We start from the raw sequence: 21,543 nt of genomic DNA on the forward strand, positions 1-21,543 counted from the left end.
CATTTCTATAATAACAATATTCCCTTCCGTTGCTACGTACAAACTTTATAGGTTAATTACTTCCAATTTTCTCCAAAACCATTTCTGCTGAAGTAACTTTTGATATAAAGTACAAGAGATAATCCTTCAATTCATGTCAGAAGCAGAAATAACTGTATTTTGTCAAGTGACGATGCAACACTTTGCAGTAGGAGTTGTATTAAGGCTGTGATATTCAAACGAAGTTTTCAAATCACGATTTAAGTTTATGGTTTGAGAGAATCCAAAAGGAGATATCCATTAATCTAGGAATGCAAGTTACAACATCTACAGCTATATTCTGCAAAGGAACATCGAGTAAACGATCAAGAACAGTGTAGAAATATCGATAGAACATGCAGATGATGTTGACCTTCTTCTAATGCGATATCCATGACCGGACATAGTGTGTTATACTCTGTACTTATCACAGATAGAAGGAGACACTACGACGATCAATAAGATCGGTTTTAATGTAAAGATATGTGTATGTTGGAGTTTCAAAACCTCCAAGAAGAGTGAAATTTGACGAGACATTTCAGATCGTTTACAATCATTGCCGGAGCCCAATCTTGACAGTCTTCGTTAATGGAAGACAACACAAATTGGTCGTTATTTAACCTCAAAGTAAGCAAAACGGAGAATTGGTTCTGAGATGACTAAAATTGTGCAAATGATTGAAAATATCACCATGAAACAGCTGAGAGAAATTCATCGCGAATAATAAATAAAACATTTCTTTCATCATATTTTAAGTTAATTTTTACTGCGCTTTCCGTTCACAAAACAAAGTATTGCTTACACATTTCAAAAATCAATTATTATCTTCCCCGTCAATTGCTTGGCACACATTTAGCTAAACACATCAAATTTCGAACAGCACAGCTATAAGACCTGTCAGGCAAAGTGCAGAAAAAGTTACTAAAAAAAATTATGGTTATCAAAGATAACTAAAATGAAAGAAATATCCGATATACAATTCAAAATAAGTTAAAATCTTCTTAGAAATTCACAAAAAAATGCTTCCAACTAATTAACGTGTTTTTAAGATTCAATAATCAACATATTGCAAATAACAAAAATTTTAACGTGAATTTTATAATGATTTTGTTTAAATTTAAACCGTTGTGAAGTATTTTTCTGAAAGTTTTTCATGCGAATATTGTGGTACACGCATTTCTCATCCAGTTTCCTACTAAACAAACAAGAGGAGAGAAAGTGAAAGTTGATAAATAACTCATTACCAGCATTACGTGATTATAAGCTGTTATTGGTTTGTTGATTAAAAGAATGTCGGAATAATAAATGTTGTTGAACTACTATTTTTTACAAAGATTAATTGCTCATGTAGTAATATGGAATGTACTTCCTCTTCCGATTAAATACTTTTTCTACTTAACAAAGATTAAATTGAAATAAGAGATTAATACGAGGGACACCGCTGATTTTTCCAAAATATGTTATATAAAATAATGATTTTATTGTTTCGAAAATAATCTTATATATACAGTATGTACTGTGAAAAATGAGACACAAAATTCAGACAATGAACTTTAGAAATAGAGAAATTATTATTTTTGATTTCTTAAGTTGCTTTTGTACGAGGTGTGCTAGCAAAACCATCGATGATTCCTAGACTGAAAACATTTATGGAATATTTTAATCTTCTCTGTCGTGGTTATCTCAATGTCAAAAATTGTGTTGAAACGTTCCTCTGTTCGGAACATTCTTAATTTTATTAGCAAAGTAGAAAGGTAACTTGACATTTTGACATTTGAAAGTACTGCCTCTGACTAGCTATGCAATTATCCTGACGTTGAATCCATGACTGGAAGCAGGTCTGGAAAGAATCTTCTTCTTTGTCGTGGCCTTTTCAATACTAGAAATAAATTCAAAGCGTTTACTTCTCAGTACAATTTTTATTTTGGGAAAAAGTTTGAAGTCGCATGGTGCTAAATTTGAGGAGTAGGGTGGATGAGGACAAACAAGAAGACATTTAGCAAACAAAGATTTTCGAATTAGAAATGACTCATTGCACGGGGCGTAGTCATAATGAGAAAAAAAATCCATTTTTCAGATATCTTCCTTCGCATATCGTTTCTTAAACGTTCAAGTACCCCTATCGCTTATTTTAACGAACAAATTTTGCCACATTTTATTTGTTTCTGAGGTCGAGGTAAGTTACTCACCGTATTTTTCTAAAATGCCTGATAATTAATATGTCATAATTGGTTTTTCATAAATTGTTTTAAACAGAGAAGAGAAGGAGGAACCCTAATTAATAAGTTGTGCTCTCTCTCTCTATGTTCTCAGTCAGAAAAGTAGAATATTCTCTCCAATCGAAGAACTTATTTAACCTCTTTTAAACTCTATACAATAACACCATAGAAAATGAATTTTATGAACACTCATTTCTTCCATTACGTCAGTTAAATAAATCGTGCCATCGTTTTTTACGTTGGTAGAAAATTTATTGATTATTCTGTATTATTAAACAGAATAATTCTAGTCATAATAGCAACAGAATTACTGTTAAAGAAATTGATATCCTATTCAAATTAAACTATCAGGTAATAAGTATAAATTTACATAAAACTTAACTGCGCACTCTATATTAGTCTGCTTCGTTATTGACGCTTGCCATAGTGGCTAACCAAAGTATCTGGAGCAGGTCAGTATCTTCAATGTAGATTGTACTTCGCACTACAAATGTTTCGATTGTTGTTTACTAGGCACTAAATTTGAATGTAACAATAACAACCCAAGAATATTTGAAATTCCAGTAACAACTGAGAGAATCTTTGAAAGGCAATCATTTTATGCTATTATTGTGAAATATTTTTCTCGTAATGATAACCAGCTTGAGAAGTTTGTATTTGTAATATCATTTTCACGTGGAAATTATAGATCCTGCTTATTTTAATTATTCATTGTGGGTAATGTGGGCATAATGAATCAAAATAAAATATTAGGTACAAAAAGTGATGTAATAGTGAAGAAAAAGATGTTTTATCAAGTTTAAACTATAATTAAAACATTGGCTGAAATAAAAAATAATGTTGTTTTGATTCCCCATATATACAAAGGGCTAAATTATGAACTAAGTAAAAAAGTTGAAATTTTTTTAATTGACAATATAAAGTCAAGCTTAGGGGTGCTAGTAAAATATGAATAGAAATAGTAATTTTTATATGCACAAATGCCAGGCGGGAAACAAATTTCTAAACTGAATTCTAACGAAAATTAACTGCTAACCTGTCTACTAAAAATACGATGAATATATTCCCGTTAAGAACGGGACAGGTTGACTTTATCTATTCACACTATGCCATTTCAGAATGCAGTACGAAGGAGGTTTGCATAAGCTATAGATTAGCTTCATCTTTCAAAGGTCTCATTATTATAATGTACATGTTTTCTTATTCAGAATCTAATTTGTGCAGAAAATGACTTGGGTGTAGCTTTCTATAAAAATAAGTATCACGTTTTCAAGGAACTACTATCCAATTTTTCTTGTGATGTGTATAAAGGACCGTAGTTGTTTTTTTTTCCTCGGAAAATGCTTAAAATTTGGTTAAAAAAGACAGGCAGAAGTTCAATTATAAAAAATACCCATCTCTATACATTTTGAGTACGATGGATTCGAGTGTGAAATATATTCGATTAAAACACATATGGTTAATCATTATGTATTCGCAATTAAAATATAAGAGAAATTAACGAATTCTGTCAATAATTTGCGAATAAAAAAACAGAGTAGTCCGATATGCCCAAAAAAAACCGTTATACTTTCTTCCATCAAGCAATTGACACTTTTAAGTAACTGCACTTAAAAATAATTGATATGTACATTCATATTATTTTTGACTAAATGGTATGTAAATAATGAAAAAAAAATATCCGCGCCTTAATTTGGAAGAAAATGAGGTTGTTAAGAGAAAGTGATTCAAGAAAGTACCGTTCAATGGAGATGCGGATAATGGTACTTGTTAAAAATAGTAACCGATTTGAATTAAAATGTTTTCTAAATTTCACTTTCGATTTCAACGGACAACTATCATAATTTTGATTTATATAATAATTCGAATGAATAGAAGTTCGCTTCGGGATATTACATGATAATTTATTGATGTTCATGAAAAAACAAGTTTAAATATCGAAGATGTCATTTGTAGATTTCATTAGAATTCTCACTGAAATCAACATGGTTTTGTTTCATAGGAAGTTGAAGGTTATTTCTAGAAAAATTTTTGCGTATAATCGCAATCCTAGATCAAAATTGCTACCGAAATTAATGCAATGTATTCAGAAGTTTTGTAACTTTCGAGACTATCTACCAGAGCTCTCAACAAGAATGGCTCTTGGTCATTTATCAGTAACTTTTAAACATATAGTTGCAGAAAAAAATGTATAATAAATACATAGATGACGCTTTAAATTTTGAGAAAAAAAGAGAGCTACAGGTCATTCAAAAAAAATGATTTTATTTATATTCAGAGTAAACACCACCTACATCAATGCACTTTTGTAACTTATGACTTGAATTCCTTCATCTATCTCATCCTACGACGTGAAACTTCGACACCGTAAATGTGTCTTTAGGCTAAAGTCTCAATCCATTCTACTCAATATTTTTTCTGCTGCTAGCTTAACTTCCTCATTTCATTTTTTTGTTCTTCCTTTTTGTGAATTTTTGCTGGTCTTGTTTCGAATACTCTTTCTACCACTATGTTTTCTCCCATTCTTGTAACATGTTGGAACCATCTTACCTGCCCTTCTTCTATTTTAGTAGCTAAAATGTGTTAATAAGTGAGAATTTTTTTGAAAAATTACATTTTTATTTCTTCCGGTTTCTCTTTCTTTCCAAGAAGGGTATTTTTAAAACTTCCTAAAAGTCTTGTAAATTTTAAAAATACTGTGGCATGCGTTCCTAAAAATGGCCGGAAATCTCATCAATGGCAATAAGCCATTCATTACATTTCACTTTCATAAAACAATAAAAAATTTTATTTATATCTTAAATTTAAGGTTGTAAAAGGATAAATAGAATCCAAGGAAATATAGGAAATGTTTTTTCGAGTTCATTTTTATTTCAGTTCATTAAAATATTGTAATCAATTTATTAATTTAAGATAATAAAATAAACAATTGTTTATACTAAAACAGAACATAATTATTTTCATTCATCTAAACTATCATCATCACAATTATAATGTTTTTCATCCTCTGATTCGTCACATTCTTCATTATTTTCATGTTGACTCAGAATTTCTTCACTTTTAGTGGTGCCGCTGAACTGTTATACTACAATGGTTCAAGTTTATGATTTACCGTGAATTGCCATCCAAATTCGGTTGGACCATACAATTTATATTGATACAAAATGGACAGTATCAAAATATTTTACATTAATAATAAAGGAAAAACAGATATAATACAAAGATTTTCGAATGAAATGTATAATGGACAAAATAGTGATGTAAATGCTGCAAGATTTGAATTATTTTTGAAGTTCTTTGCAAGTACAAGTGACAAAGAAGAATTTTATAAAGGCATAATTCTAGTAACATTCCACGGGGCTAGAAAGCCTTATCACAAAAAATTTTACGCACAATTTTCGTAAATAAAATGTGGCTAATGTTACGGAACCAAAATGCATTTCATATGATCCATCAGAATGTGGATAGCAATTTACGGAAAATCATAAACTCAAACCATTGGCCCAGAGGCACAATTAAAAGTTGAAGAAATTCTGAGTCAACATGAAAATAATGAAGAATGTGATGAATCAGAGGATGAAAAACATTATAATTGTGATGATGATAGCTTAGATAGATCTTAGATCTGCTTTAATATAAACAATTGTTTATTTTATTATCTTTCTATTTTTTTTTCATACTTTACATGATATGTATGTTTCATCACCCGTTACTATTTCATGAAGAATATCATGCCCACCTTTATTTAACATTTCTTACGTTTCTCGCATAATTCTTATTCGCTCTGCCTTTTGGAAATCGTTAAGGGTGATCAAATAAAAGTAAATTTACCGTTGCAGATCCAACACCAAGAGTTGTCTTTATCGTTTGAAAGCTTCTTATTGGATCTTCTTCGAATATACGTTCAATGATCTCAATGTTTCTATCAGTAACTGTAGAATATGATCTATCACTGCAATCTATCACCAAGCGATATTTGTTCTCTTTTAAATTCGTTATACCAGGGAAACACAGTTGCTTGTGAAAGAGTTTCAGTACCAAATTCGCGATGCATCAGTTCAAGACTCTTGTTCACTTATATCGACCTTGAACTAATAGTTGATCATAGCGCTCATTTATTCTCTTGGCAAATTCATATTTCGGTGGCAAATTGTATATACCACTAGGTAGTTTGTCATAGTAACGATTAAAATACAGTTAGAGCTTACTACTTAAAGATAGAGAGTGCGGAGTTACCAGCTCTGACTTTTAGAGAATAAGAGTGAGCAATTTTAATCAATGAGCATAAAAAAAGATCTAATCAGCAATAGAGCAGCAAAAAATGCGTGTCAGTATTTTTTTTCTATTCCAAGAAATATTGAAAAGAGTGGAAATTTTTGACATAGATTATCCACTATAATTTTTGAGTACGATAGAAATTCTAACAATTTTCCTCACCCTCTTAGTAATGACTTCAAATATTATATATTACTTTTAATAATACTGGGAAACGGCGTTAAGGAAGTTAAAGTTGAAATATGGGCTACGGAAAGAAACAAACATTTCCCAATATATAATTTAAATAATAAATACTGAAACACCATTATGAAATGTAAATAAATCAAGGCAACTGGTGATGAACTAAACGTTTAAATTCTCGCCTATCATTTTTTATGCAAGCGTTCAGTCTTTGAAGAGTATATTAAACAGCAGTATCAAGTTCTGTTTTTCATATATTCGCATATCGTACTCTCCGGATCTTATTGTCGTTTCGAATAGGTGGCTCAGTTGCCAAAACAAACTCTCTAATTTGATCCAGAGATGGAAGTATGATTACCTAGCTGGCCAAAAAAGTGGCTTCCATATCTGATATATCTATCAGATATGTATCATCTTAAAACATCTCAGAATGGAAGATAAATAAAAATTATATTTAAATTGTTTGAATAAATTAAATACATATTATTAAAAAATATAATTTTAGAATCAGTAACAGATTAATTTTGTTAATTTTTTTTTCGTTTTAGATATTAATATAGAAATCAAAACAAAATGGCACTTGTGATAAACTCAACACAGACCCTAGTTAGCCAGGCCTACGATTATTATGCATGGACATTATCGTTGTCAGGTGAGTAATAATCAATTCTGTAAGTTCTATACCTATTTAAAAATACTTTTGTTGATAATTATTCATACTACATAATATTTTAACAAAAGCATTTCCACTGAAATATATAATTGTATGGCTTTGTAGAAACTATGCTCCTAGGTAGATCACCAATCAACTGATTAAAGATCTTAACCCATAACGAACTTTTATCAGAGCTTCTTCTAACATCGCGTTCGGTTTTGGATCAAATATTCAAATTTAAAACTCAACCTACAGCAACATTTGGTTTTGTTCCCTTATGTTTCGTACATAACTTTGTAACTTTATTTATCTTTATCTATGTATATAGAATAGATTTTAAGTGTTATACATCATATATGAAGGGACTACCTTTTTCCTTTTAATGTTTAAAAAATAAAAACAACTGTTATAGAATTCGGATTACTCTCCAACCATTCAGATCATCATTGATTTAATCCAAGTATAATTCTCTCATAGAAGAGACAAAGAATGACGTAGAGATGATACTAGTTGATCTCTAATTGATAGTTTACTAATTCAATCCGCTGTGAGAAATTTAGATATTTTTAAACTCATGACATATTCTAGAAAGAAAAGGCTACTATCTGTTTCCACTCTCCACTTTGCAATGCCGGTCGATTTAGAATTGAATCGTACCTTTTTATGGCATTTTTCAATATTTTACTGAAACATCACAAATAGGTTCTCTTTTAAAATTAAGAATAAGATCCACTGAGTGGCATAGAGACAGTCTTACAATTAATTGAATTAATTCACTAAAATCATCATTACTTTTCTACCAAACTATTTGATGCGAAGAATAGCATACAATAAATATATGTATGTATATGTTGATTGGCTGCGACTAAACGTGGTACATTGATATGGTCGAAAATAGGTAAAGATTGCCCTCATATTCCAGGCGGTTGGGTCACACTAGATGCCGATTTAATAGTTAACATTTCACAAGTTAAAATGTTTACTTTCAGTCTCTGAAGACGATATCTAACATGTGTAAGACAATGCAATTGAGAGTGTTGGTGTAGTGGTAGAATAAACAGTCTTCTCACTACCTTAATCCATGTGTTTCTTTTTTAAATTAAGATAAAGGCATTTGGCAGTATTTCTAAAGTCCAGTCAGATAATACCTAAATTCAAGATAACTGATGTGGTTGATATACAGTGCTTTTCAGATAAAAGTATCCACCTTTAATAACTTTTGTAATACTGGTATTTAGAAAAAATCCAAAAACACGTCAATTTATGTTGGAAGGGGCAAGCATTATGGCTTATTTAAACTTACTGGAAAAGCCACCCCCTCACCCCCAGCAGCATCCCCTTTATTTTTTTAAATTACTTTTCATATTTTTTATGTAAAATTTGGATACTCCTCTTTGAGCTGATTTCCAAAAATGTATAATACTTGTAGGTTAAAGTGGTTAGTTTATGAGATAAACAATTTTTCTTTTAAGAGCACAAATTTTACTTATTATTTACTTTCATCTTATTTGCCTGTACTAAAATGGGTTGTACAACAGTTCAAACTCTTCAATCTTTTTAACTGTGCTATTTATTCTACTTAAAAAATCCAAACAACAAAAAACTCTACTTTTTATTAAAGTTTGACATTGTCAACTAGAATTTGTAGTCACTATTGATAGTGTAATTTGATACATTATTTATTTTGTTTCTCTGAAATGGTTTACTCTTTGCAAGAAAGAATTGAAATTGTAGGTTTATACTACCAAAATAATAATTGTGCAAGAGCTGCTGCTAGAATATTTAACGAATTACATGACGGAAGACATGCAACTCATAAGTATGTAATTCAACTGATGGAGAAATTTACCACAACAGGGTCTGTTTGCAATAAAGTGCATAAGCGAGAGGGACTCGTAAATAACGAAGCAATCCAAGTGGCAATTTTAGGGCAAGTCAGCTTAGAGGCTCAACAGCCCCAATCGTTGTCAACAATAAGTAGAGCGATCGGTGTTTCATCTTCTACAGTTTTCCGAGTTCTACATAAATTCAAGTACCACCCATACAAATTTAAGTTGGTGCACGAGTTGAATGAAGATGATTTTGATCGTCGTCTAGAGTTTTGCGAATCAATGACGCAAATTATCAATAACAATCCACAATTGTTAAACAATATTTGCTTTTCTGATGAATGCTCATGGTCATTAAATGGCTTAGTAAGTAGGCATAATTGTAGATATTGGGCTGAAAGTGATCCACATATTATGCGTGAATTCCATACACAACATCCCCAAAAGTTAAACGTTTGGTGGGTATCCTAGGTGACCACATTGTCGGACCTTTCTTCATCAACGGAAATTTAAATGGTGAATCATATCTTGAGTTACTCAGGGAAGGGGTTGACCCACGTATTACAACAATAATAGAAAATGATGATAACCTTTCCGAAGATTTACTGGTATTTCAACAAGACGGAGCTCCCCCACACTATGCTATGCCTGTCCGACAATTTTTAAACGAAACATTCCCCGCTCGTTGGATAGGTAGAAGGGGGCAGATGATGGAGTGGCCACCTAGGTCACCGGATTTAACACCCCTAGACTTCTTTTTATGGGGGTATTTAAAAACAAAAGTTTATGCTACCCAACCAGAATCTCTGGATGATTTACGAGAGAGGATAGAAAATGAATGTCGACAATTAAATCCAGCCGTATTAAGCAATGTCAGAGAGGCATTTCAAAATAGCTTATACCATTGTATGGAAGTGAATGGTACTCATTTTGAACACTTATTGTAACTTCATAATAAATAGCACAGTTAAAAAGATTAAAGAGTTTGAACTGTTGTACAACCCATTTTAGTACAGGCAAATAAGGTGAAAGTAAATAATAAGTAAAATTTGTGCTCTTAAAAGAAAAATTGTTTATCTCATAAACTAACCACTTTAACCTACAAGTATTATACATTTTTGAAATCAGCTCAAAGAGGAGTATCCAAATTTTACATAAAAAATATGAAAAGTAATTTAAAAAAATAAAGGGGATGCTGCTAGGGGTGAGGGGGTGGCTTTTCCAGTAAGTTTAAATAAGCCATAATGCTTGCCCTTTCCAACATAAATTGACGTGTTTTTGGATTTTTTCTAAATACCAGTATTACAAAAGTTATTAAAGGTGGATACTTTTATCTGAAAAGCACTGTATAGTACGTTTGTCCTAAACGCGCCCCAGAATATAGTATTGAGATTGACTGTCATTGGGACCTGAAGGAAATTTATGATAACTTGGTGACGATAAACAGAAAAAGTTATGAAATAATTGTTTACTCGCTGGTTGAGGTTATAATTCGATAAAATGAACAAATATATGGGAAATTTGTAGTTCATAAATGATGAATATGTTTTGGTTGATACAAAATAGTTATAATTTGTCATTGGTATTCCCATAAAAATATATATTAACCAGTGATTTGACCTGATTCGTTATTAACATTTAAATACATTCAAAAATTACATTTTCATTGCTTTTAAACTGTATTATTTATGATTGATAAAAAAAACTTTAAAAATTAACATTTTCGATTATTATGTGAATTTTTAATTGCTGAACAATAAATTTTTGTCTATTGCAAATATCTCAGTTTCTATTGCAAATACGTCAAAAGTTATTCTCATCGATTTTATAGAAAATTTTAGTCGCTTCATTTTTCTTATATTTTTTCTCGTTTTTGAAATATTTTAAAAAGCAGTTCTTAATTATTATCTACGCCCCAAATGAAATAACATTAACTATAAATCATTCTAATGTGCTAAATCAATTGTATGTTGGCTTTTTTACGCTCTCAATTTCTCAGACTTTCAGGGACGTGTCTTTAGTTATCAATCTCAACATACTTATTTTGTTACAGATACACGAACAAAAGGATGGCCCTTAGTAGATTCCCCTGTTCCTACTTTGTTATTCATAGGTTTATATTTTTTCATTGTTTGGATAGGACCTAAAATCATGGCAAACAGGAAACCGTTTAAACTATCGTGGCTACTTGTACCTTACAATTTTTATATGGCAGCATTAAATTTATACATAGCCGTTAGGGTAAGTATGATTGATAAATTCAAAAAATTATATTGAAAAAATCTCTTCCAATAAAAAACACTTTGTTTAAAATGCATTAAAAAATGAAATTTTTATCGTAAATCTTGATACAATCAGCTTCCCTCAATCTGAGGGCACTTTTAGCTGCTAATCCTTTTATGTGCAGATCCAGTGGGAGTATTTAGTCTATTAAACCATAAGAAATTTATAGAAATATCGAATCATTCCATGTCAATGCCTATTATACTGAAAGTTTTTTTTTTTCAGTTGCTGACAGCTTCATTTCGTTTAAGATATAACTACTTCTGTGAACCTTGTAGGCAAAAATACTCGCCCGACGAATTGCAGGTAAATTAATTTTCAATTGTAATATATTCTTATTAAAATTGAAGCAAAAAAAACCATTTTCCACATCATACTTTAATTTATATTTACTTTATTCAAAGCATAGGCGTATGGAATAGCCCAAAATATGACGATTAATCGTACTTTACCTCTTACCAAGCTGCATCCCCGAGGAGTTATAGGGCCTCAAAGTAAGGCTGAAAAATTTTGAAAAAAATCAAATTAATTTCTTTGCACTCCTTTAATTTGAAAACACCCAGTTTAGTACATTATATAAAACTGTTAAGGACATTAAGGAATGGTAAGTAAAAGGCCATCGAGAATTCTGAATGGTTAACTAGGGATTACCTTGAAATTTATCAGAAGTTTTTTATCTGTCAATTGATTAAGAAATTTTATTCTTATACTATGAATAACTTATAATTTTCTCTAAAACTTTGTCATTTTCAAGAAAAAGTCGAATAACCAAAAACATGTTTTCAACATTATTTAAAAAGTTACACAATAGTCAAGAGTCGGCTATGAACTTCTACTTTGAGGCCCCATGCAACTTGGTGTAAAGGTAAATTGCTCTGTGTCGGTTATTACATAGGACACCTTATATAATTGAACATAACGTCCTATGAAATATGTTTCCTAAAATATAAACAAATATGAATCATTTCAAAGTAGGCGTTCCAAAGTAAGTTCGGGTAGAGTAAGAGCTACCAGTAAAATATCAATACTTTATTTGCCACATAGAAAACTTTCTATATTTACAATTGATACAAATTTAAATTCTTTATAATACTATTTATGTTTGACAAGTATATTTAATAGTTTCGACAATATTTATAGAACTGTTTTTTAATATTTCAGATTACAGATGCTGTTTGGTGGTATTACTTTTCTAAACTTTTAGAATTCTGTGATACCCTTTTCTTTATATTAAGGAAAAAGAATAATCAACTTTCATTCTTGCACGTTTACCATCATTCCACCATGTTTGCTTTTTGGTGGATTGGAATCAAGTGGGTGCCGAGTGGTTCTAGTGAGTATACATTTTTCTCAAGAATAAAATTAAATATAAATGTTTGTTTAGCATACATGTAGTATTGAACATATCCATTCTATATATACTTCCTATCCACAACTATTGTAAATCAAGCTCAACTCTTCCCCGTACTAGATAATAGAGAATTGATTTGTGGATGTTCCTAACTCATATTACAAATCATCTCGGCGAACTAAATCTTAAGTTGGAAGGTTTGGGTCAAACTGTTAAAGATTTGTATGATTTATATAAGTTTTTTAAGATAAAACTAAATTTTTCTACGCCGATTATAATATTCAGGTTTTTTTTTTCATTCATTTGCATTCATAAATGATGTAATTTCTGAAAAAAGTACCTTAGCGGTTCATTTTTTCACGCTTTTGCGTTAAAAAAAGTGCCATAACGTGTCATTTTTTAACGCTTTCTTTCTCGTGTCAATTCGTTTCTCCGAAAAATTGTCACACTTTTTTTTCTTGATATTAGTTCAAGAAAATCTGTTTTGTGTCTAATTAAAAGGAGTTTAGTATTATTATTAGTGATTGAGAGTAATAGTTCTATGAGGTATCCTACTAAAAAACCCTTCAGAAATCCTAGTTCTGCTTGATGACTTACTTTAAAAGCTTCATCCATCTACTTCTCATATGCCTCTAAATTTTTTGAGTCGTCTTGCCCAAATTGGTACGTTCATTAGTCCGTCAATCAGTTTATTCTTAAATCTAACCTCAATGAGACACTCAAGAAAGTCTTGGAGGTCTTTAAAGTTACCAAATATAATTCATATAATTTACGTATTGTAAAAGGTTTAGTAACAGTCCTTTATGTAACTTTTATATTTTTTGTTTCGTGCCAATGACCAGCCTTGTCGAGGTATGTTAAACTGAAATATTCTATATTATTCAATTTTTTTATTTCTATGACCAAAGTTTTCTTTAGGCATCAGAAATAGCGGTTTGAAGTACTTTAGACCACATACCTAAATAGGAGCCTATCAATTTTTACGTTTCATGGGCTTTTCTCAATAACTAAATTCCAGATTTAAATCTTAGCGACATTACTAATGAAATGAAAAAATGATCAAACTTTTTCATACCACATTTCAAATGATTGACAATATCAGTATTCGAAAACACATATGGAATCTGTTTTGCTATTTTTTAAGAGAAAAAATTTATTGTGAATTATTATAGTATTTTTTTTAAATAACAAAAAAATTTTTCAGCTTTTCTACCCGCTATGGTCAATTCAGGAATACATGTTTTGATGTATTCTTATTATGGACTCTCAGTATTTGGTCCAAGAGTTCATCAATACCTCTGGTGGAAGAAATACCTGACGATATTGCAACTGGTAATATACTTTATAGTACTCAAACGAATTTCACATAAACTGTGTTATGAACACATTCACTACTACAAATATAGCCACCCTTAACAATAAATACATTGTCTGGAGCGCGTTTCGATGATCAAGTGTAATTATGAGTGTTGTAGGCTTAGTAGTGAATAGTGATTGTCTTCAACAGTTTAAGAAATTCTAATTTGGTTATGTGGTTAATGACAATTTAGTTTGTTTATTAAATTATTAATAACGTGATAACAAAGTTGTGTCAAGGGAATCTGATTACAAACAATAAATAACAGATTGTGATATTAGTATATTATTCAATCAGAGATTATATAATGCTATTATTCATGAGAATCATTTGGATAACGTTATTCATTAAGAAAAAACCTACACTTTATATTATTAATTTTTGTCAACAATGTAATTATAATTAATAGTAATATTACTTCAGTTATTAAAAATCTACAGTGATTTTTAGTGCATTTACTATTTTGGTAATTTGAAAATAAAAAAGTTTGATGATGTTTTTTTCTTAAGTAGACTATATTTAAATGGGTTTTTTGTCTTTGCTTGTATTTCGTTGAATGATTTGTTTCCAAGTGAAATAATACTGAAGGTTGATTGATGTCAAGGTGCTCAAAAGATTGATACTGTCGCGTCGGCTAGACAACCGTCTTTTTAACAGAGGGGCAGCATATCGTCCTTCGGTATCAATTACAATCAATTACACGATTAATTAAACCTGTGCAAAACACTAATGCAATATTTCAAATTTTCTTTTCTGATGACTTGGTCAGAAAAAATGGATAGTCTGCAGATTCTTCAATGATTTAGTTTTCCCGGTGTTAAAGCCTGAGCTTTTTGATCGATGGCATACGGAATGGCGCTTTAGAAACGCTTCCAGCTTCATATAATTTTCCAGATGGAAGTTATGGTGAATAATCAGAGTACTTTTTAGCAATATGTAGCAAATTCATAGGAAGGACGACATTCTTGTTTAATCCAGCAAAATACACAACTAATTCATTTTCAGAGAAAGATTTTTTGCGTTGACTGATTCTTAAAACTCAAATATGTTAGAACGAGTACTACTACGTATTTTCACTTCATCAAAAGCACTGGTACTAGTCGTAGTTTTCATCATATATGCGAAACAAACAGAATACAAAATTGAAAAATGCACATATTGCACATGTAAAAACGATTCTCCTCACTATAGCATCCTAGTACCGCCTATGACGATTGAATTATAATCCATCGATTTATCAATTCAATTATTCAAATGAAAATTGTTAGTAATTCGTAGTTTACATGATAGTTGTAAATGAAATACATTTAAATTCAAATGGAAACATTTCTGTAGAGGGTAACAAATTAAAATCTCACTTGTGTACCAAGGTATACAAACAAATTTGAAATTTATTAATGATAGATAAGGGTACAGATGGAAGGCAAGAAGCTTCTATAATCTACAATTGATCAAAAAGATAATATTAACTCAATTTGATATTTATGTATTGTTTTCATAATTATTACTTAAGATTATAAAGTCCAGTAAACTTGAATATGAAAAAGGAGTCAAGCTTACATAAGTTCCGGTCGTTTTTATTCTTTACATCAATCTTTATAGAAAACTACATTTGCAATTCAAAACTGCTGTAGAAGTGGTCTTTTCGAGAAAAACCAACAGTCCGACTTTTTCTCGCACTCCGACAATTCGATGCTTTTTTTAAAGCATCGTTATAACGTGATCTCGATCTCCATCGGCAACATCCATTTGAAATACGCCAGAAAAGATTAGGCATCTCTTGTAGTTCTCATCGCCTATTACACAAAAAACATATACAAAAAATTTTTTTTTTAGCACAGATCTTTGAAAATTGCAAATTTGTCTTTTAAATATTGATTTAGTTTGGATCCAACCAATATATAAAAACAGAACATTTTGCAAACAGAGAAATGTATTAGATTCAAATATATTTTTAATAAGAATTTCTCAAACTATTAATTTTTGTTCTAGATTCAATTTACCTGTGCCTTGATCTTGGGTGCAAATGGAATAAGAATGGGTTGTGAATTCCCTCTTTGGATGCATTACACTCTTATAGGTTACATGATATCATTTATAGTACTTTTTGGTAATTTCTACGTTAAAGCCTACTTGGAAAAGGTAAAATATAATTTTATCATTACTACTGTTATCAAAATACTTTGTTTTTTCTTAATATAGCCATATACCAATAGCATGAATACAAACTAAGGTGGATTTACACAAGGGGTACAATAAAATTCAAATATTTGAAAGGACATTTGTTTCAACGTGAATGACAAAATTTTTGATTTATGATTTAACCTTCTATCATACAATTACGTGGTCTGCTACTTTGGCCGAAAAATGGGCAAGACATCTCAAAGAACTAACGTCAACGACTATGCAAGTTCATATATTCCTTTAGGCTGCTTCTAATGGCTCCAAGCATCAAAACATGTATTGTTTGAAATAATTGAAAAATGTTTAACAATAATTAAAAATATTCTTTTTGAAGCATCGAGATTGATTCCTAAAAAATCAGAAAGTAATGTTTAATCTTTCTTGATAAAATATAGAAAGAATTGGAATGCATGAATAGGAATCGATTTTTAAAAAATTAAAGTCCTTTTTTTAAAAAAAAATTCCCACTGGTTTACTGAGTCTTACTGGGGATAATAAGAGTAGCAGTCCATGTAACGGCATAGTCTAAAGAGTTAATAAAAAATGGAGCCTGACCTATTTAAACATAGGAATAAAGATACCACGCTAAATAAATTATAAGAGAAGTAGGTATTACTAGTCTTAATATCGAAAATCGAGGCCACCAGGGCAATGATAAGAAAGATTCACCGGCTTGTAAGATAAAGGAAAATAGAATAAACGTGCATTCTATCCTATCGTCCTCAATATTAGTCATGACGTCATGAATAACGTCCTCGCCGCGACCGAAACGATCGTAGCCGCTCTATGGAACGCCCAAAAAATATTTCAGACGCCGCTGCCGTGAACACTTAGAGGAATGCAACATACGAGGATATATTGAAAAATTCTTAGAACCAAACAAAATTTCAATGTCAAAATATTTTATTACTCAACATATTCTCCTCTTAATTGGATACATTTATTACAGCGAACCTACAACGTCTTTAGATCTTTCAAAAAAATGTTTCTTCTTGCTCTGCAAACCAGACCTCCACAGCTTTTATTACCTCCTCGTTGGAAAAAATTTACGAGCCAAATCTGGTGAATAAGCAGGGTGTTCTAGTAATTCAAACACTAAATCATGAATTTTTTGCATGGCAACATGAGATTTGTGTGCAGGGGCGTTGTCCTGCAAAAACAAAACATCTTTGGATAGCTTTCCGCGTCTTTTTTCTTCAATTTTTTCCCGTGTAGAGTGGTCAGTCATGTCGAATAGTAATCTCCAGTTATTTTTCTACCCTTATCAAAAAAATCAATCATGTCATGAACTGCATCGATATTTTCGGGGACCGACACAAAAACTGGCCTTCCCCATCGGTTATCATCTTTAATGGAAAATTTACCTCTTTTGAAGCTTGCAGTCCAATTATTCACGGTCGCATACGAAGGACATTGATCACCAAGGGTATTAAGAATATCTTCGTAAATCTGCTTACCTCTTAACCGTTTCAAACACAGATACTTGATGATAGCTCGATACTCCAATTTTTCGATTTTCACAATTTCGGTGGACATCTTTTTTCTTTTAATTTATTGCGTAACTCTGGTTTACTTTTTTTGACGTCAAACTTTACACTGACACTTCTAATAAATTATTGTTCGTTGTTATGGTAACGCAATATTTTGTTTATGCATGGAACTGGTCTAGGCTAACTGGATATAAATGCATCCTCGTATGTGCCGCAAATCCTATGACTGGCTTTAAACTTATATATCTAAATGAAATCATATTGTTGAAATAAACAGTATACATAACGTATATTTTTATGCAATAAGAAACTATCTTTCTTTGAGAAGCTGTTATGTGTTAGAAAAATTATGATGTGATTTATTAGTTTTATTTTTTCTAATATAAACAAAATTACATTTTTTGATAAAAAAGTTACTAAATTTAATTAGAAACTAGAAGACTTTAGTGTTCTAGACTCAAGCATTGATACAAGCCACGGCGTATCTAGAGCCATCTATTAAATTGTTTGGAACTTTGGAACTGAATTATTATTTGACTTGGAAAAAAGAAATTAGAAAAACTCACCTTTATATTTTTAAAAACTGTATATATAAAATAAATTTTATATATAAAACATGTATGTACTATGCAACATTTATGTATATATTATAAATATGGATAAATGCATCAAAACATTATGTACATTTTATGTTGAAAATATGTATATACGAGGGTGGTTCAAATATAAACCGGAATTTTGCTATAAAAAATTTTATCAAGTTACAAAGGTGAAATTGTTTATAGTTTTTTCTAGACAGTCTCCGTCACACTCTACACACTTTTGATTCTTCGGTAATTTTCGAATGCCCTTTTCGTAAAAATCTCTCGACTTGTCATGTAACCTTCACGCACGAAGGATTCTATCTCTGCATTGCTTTCGAATCGCAGTCCGTCAAATACCTCTTTTAATGGACCAATTAAATAATAATTACATGGTGAAAAATCTAGACTATAAGGAGGGTGTTCCAGTGCTTCAATACAATTCGCGGAGACGCGTGCAAACTTTCCAGCGTGTGAATATCTGTTCAAAATTCAGAAGTCGATTAACAAACCCTTCATGAATAATTTTCTCGATACTACCCACGCTTATGCTCAATTCTTCAGCCACATCGCTTACATTACTGCGTTAATCTTCCAAAATGAGTTCTCCTACAGCGCTGACATTCTCATCGGTAAAACTTTTTCTGGGGCTCCGCACATGTGGCAAGTTTGCAAACACTTCTTGGCCTTTTCGGAAAGCGGAACACTGATCATACACTTGAGTCTTGGAGAGGCACTCATCTCTGAATGGCTCGAGTAATTTCAATTAAATTTCCCAGGATTTTACAACATCTTTGACCAAAAAACGAATAATGATGTATTACGGAACAGATACTGGTACATCCTTCTCGCTCATGGTTATAAGTACATTAAAAAGCGAGGTTACGCGGTCCCTGCTGCAGTCCAACATCCAGTGTAGCCATTTTTATTATTCGATATATACTTTCTACTTACAAGTCCTATATATACTATGAATATTCATGTGAATATCAGTATTTAATAAATATTTTATGAATATATACACAGAGGAATATGCATATGTGATTATAACATATATCCAGTGCTATCTGGGACACAAATCAATGATTTTTTTGTTGTAGGGCAACCAAGTATTCTACGGAATGGACTTTGGTTGCGGCCAAGGAAACAGCAATTATTCTCAACAATATACAATACAATCACACAATGGAGTTCAAAACGAGATGGATAAAAAGCATCGTTAACATTCTAAAGGTTTCTCAAAAACTTTGAGAGAATTTTTATTTATCATTATTGTTATTTTTGACTTATTTTTCAATAAATTTTAATGTACCCCAATTCGTTATAACATCATAAAAATACAGTCTTACAAGAGGATAGAACAACAAACTGAAATGTGTACGACAATGTATAAACTAGAATAAATTATTATCAGTATATTTTTGGTTCAACATTTTTATGATAAACATGTAATGTAAACAAAAGTTGATAATAATTATCAGTTACAGGAAGGATTTTGAAATTTCAAAGTTATTTATAGAACATTCATTATTGTTGATATATTCTCAAATAGAGTGATAGAGTTAATTATAATGTAAAAAAATGAATAGGCTATTGCCTCTTTATATAATTACTTATAAATATATATAATTCAATATTTGACCTAAAGTTTTTCCTTACTTTGCTTTTTATTTTTTCCTGCATTCCTTTATTCTCTTTGATAGCAATAAACAAACATGGTATTCCAAAAAAAGCTTATTAGACATTGGAAGTATATTTATTGCTCTCTCTTTTTCGTAAAATAAATATTTATTTTATAAAAAATTGAGTCCTGGTTACACATCCTAGATAGCCTAGTTTGCTATATGTGTATAGTGTATAGTGGCTTGATAGAGACAGTATGGCCACATAAGATTTACCCACACTTGGCTGATTTAGTATTTATTCTTTTCATACTGCCGTTTGTGAAATCATTATTTATATTCTCAAATATTTAATCAAAAACTTTTCAAGGGCTCAACAGTATTTTTGATTAAAAAAAATTCGAACATAATTTATTTTGTGTCGTAGCTTGGGTTAAACATGGCGGCCACTCCCATTTGGACCCTCTGTCCATATCAAGCTACTGTACAGCTATATAGTTGTATTACGCCAAAAATTTTGAAAAAGACTGAAATAATTCGAAACGTCAATTTTTATCTTTCTTTTAAAAAAATATTAAAAAAAAACTAATTTTAAAAAATGAATGATAGTTGATATATCTTTCAGAACTTATTGGTTTCCTATACCAGTCAATTAAAATTTTATTATCTTCGTTTTTTATGAATTTAGTATCAAGAAAAGGTGACGAGTCGTCCACCACGTGCAACCACCGAATTCATTCATTACAACACAAAAAATCAAAATGTCGCAGAGGAATGAAGATATTATATTTAAATTTGTTGATGAGTATTTAAAATACGAGGCAAAATGGAACGTGAAAATTGAATTGTATGAAAACAGGTAAGCGAAACAAACTGCATATGCCAATTTATAAAAATATTGCCGGATTTACGGAAAAAGAAAATTAGACCAAATTAAAAAATAACTAGGAAGAAAACTCAACCTCAAGCCCAACCAGCTAGACAGGCAACTCATTGAGTGGAAAACAGAGGGGAAATATCTAGCATTCACTACATAGTAAACTTCTTTGGAACAAACGGGGAAAAGGAAATAATCACTAAAGCCACAAAACTCTGATGGTGTGCAGAAACTTCGCAGGGAGGAATTGGGATTGTATCCCAAAGATCTTGCTGTGGATGTGCACGGCAATTGTAAGACCAAACATCACATATAGAGCAGTGGTTTGGGGTACTAGAACTAGTCTGAAAGCCACGCCATATAATCAAGTTCATCAGCTGCATTAGAAATTATTTTAAATCTCCCACCTCTCCACATAGTACTGGAAAGCGTGGCAGATGGAACATCACTTAGAATGTTTAGAGAGACATGCTTCAGGAAGGTGCATCAAAAAAGTTTAGTTTTGAGAGAAAATTTATCTCAATTCTAGGATGTAGAAATAAGTGGGATCAATAACCATACATAAATTGAACAAATATACCATTACATTTAGTAGACGTCAGAACTGATATAGGAGTGT

At 31.0% G+C, this 21,543-nt stretch overlaps 1 protein-coding gene across 2 annotated transcripts in view; it reads left to right on the forward strand.

Moving 5' to 3' along the window:
* Positions 1–20,066, forward strand: part of LOC130902164 (elongation of very long chain fatty acids protein 4-like) — a 42,573-nt gene extending 22,507 nt beyond the window's left edge. For both annotated transcript variants that reach the window (XM_057814051.1, XM_057814052.1), the window contains 7 exons: positions 7,244–7,347; positions 11,233–11,420; positions 11,688–11,768; positions 12,624–12,795; positions 14,018–14,145; positions 16,163–16,312; positions 19,526–20,066. In XM_057814051.1, the coding sequence (XP_057670034.1) occupies positions 7,269–7,347; positions 11,233–11,420; positions 11,688–11,768; positions 12,624–12,795; positions 14,018–14,145; positions 16,163–16,312; positions 19,526–19,648 (921 nt within the window). In that variant the 5' untranslated portion in view covers positions 7,244–7,268 and the 3' untranslated portion in view covers positions 19,649–20,066. The remainder of the gene's footprint in view (positions 1–7,243; positions 7,348–11,232; positions 11,421–11,687; positions 11,769–12,623; positions 12,796–14,017; positions 14,146–16,162; positions 16,313–19,525) is intronic.
* The last annotated feature ends 1,477 nt before the right edge of the window (positions 20,067–21,543 follow it).

This window comes from Diorhabda carinulata, chromosome X (assembly GCF_026250575.1).
Source record: "Diorhabda carinulata isolate Delta chromosome X, icDioCari1.1, whole genome shotgun sequence".
In the NCBI taxonomy this organism is placed as follows: Eukaryota; Metazoa; Arthropoda; class Insecta; order Coleoptera; family Chrysomelidae; genus Diorhabda; species Diorhabda carinulata.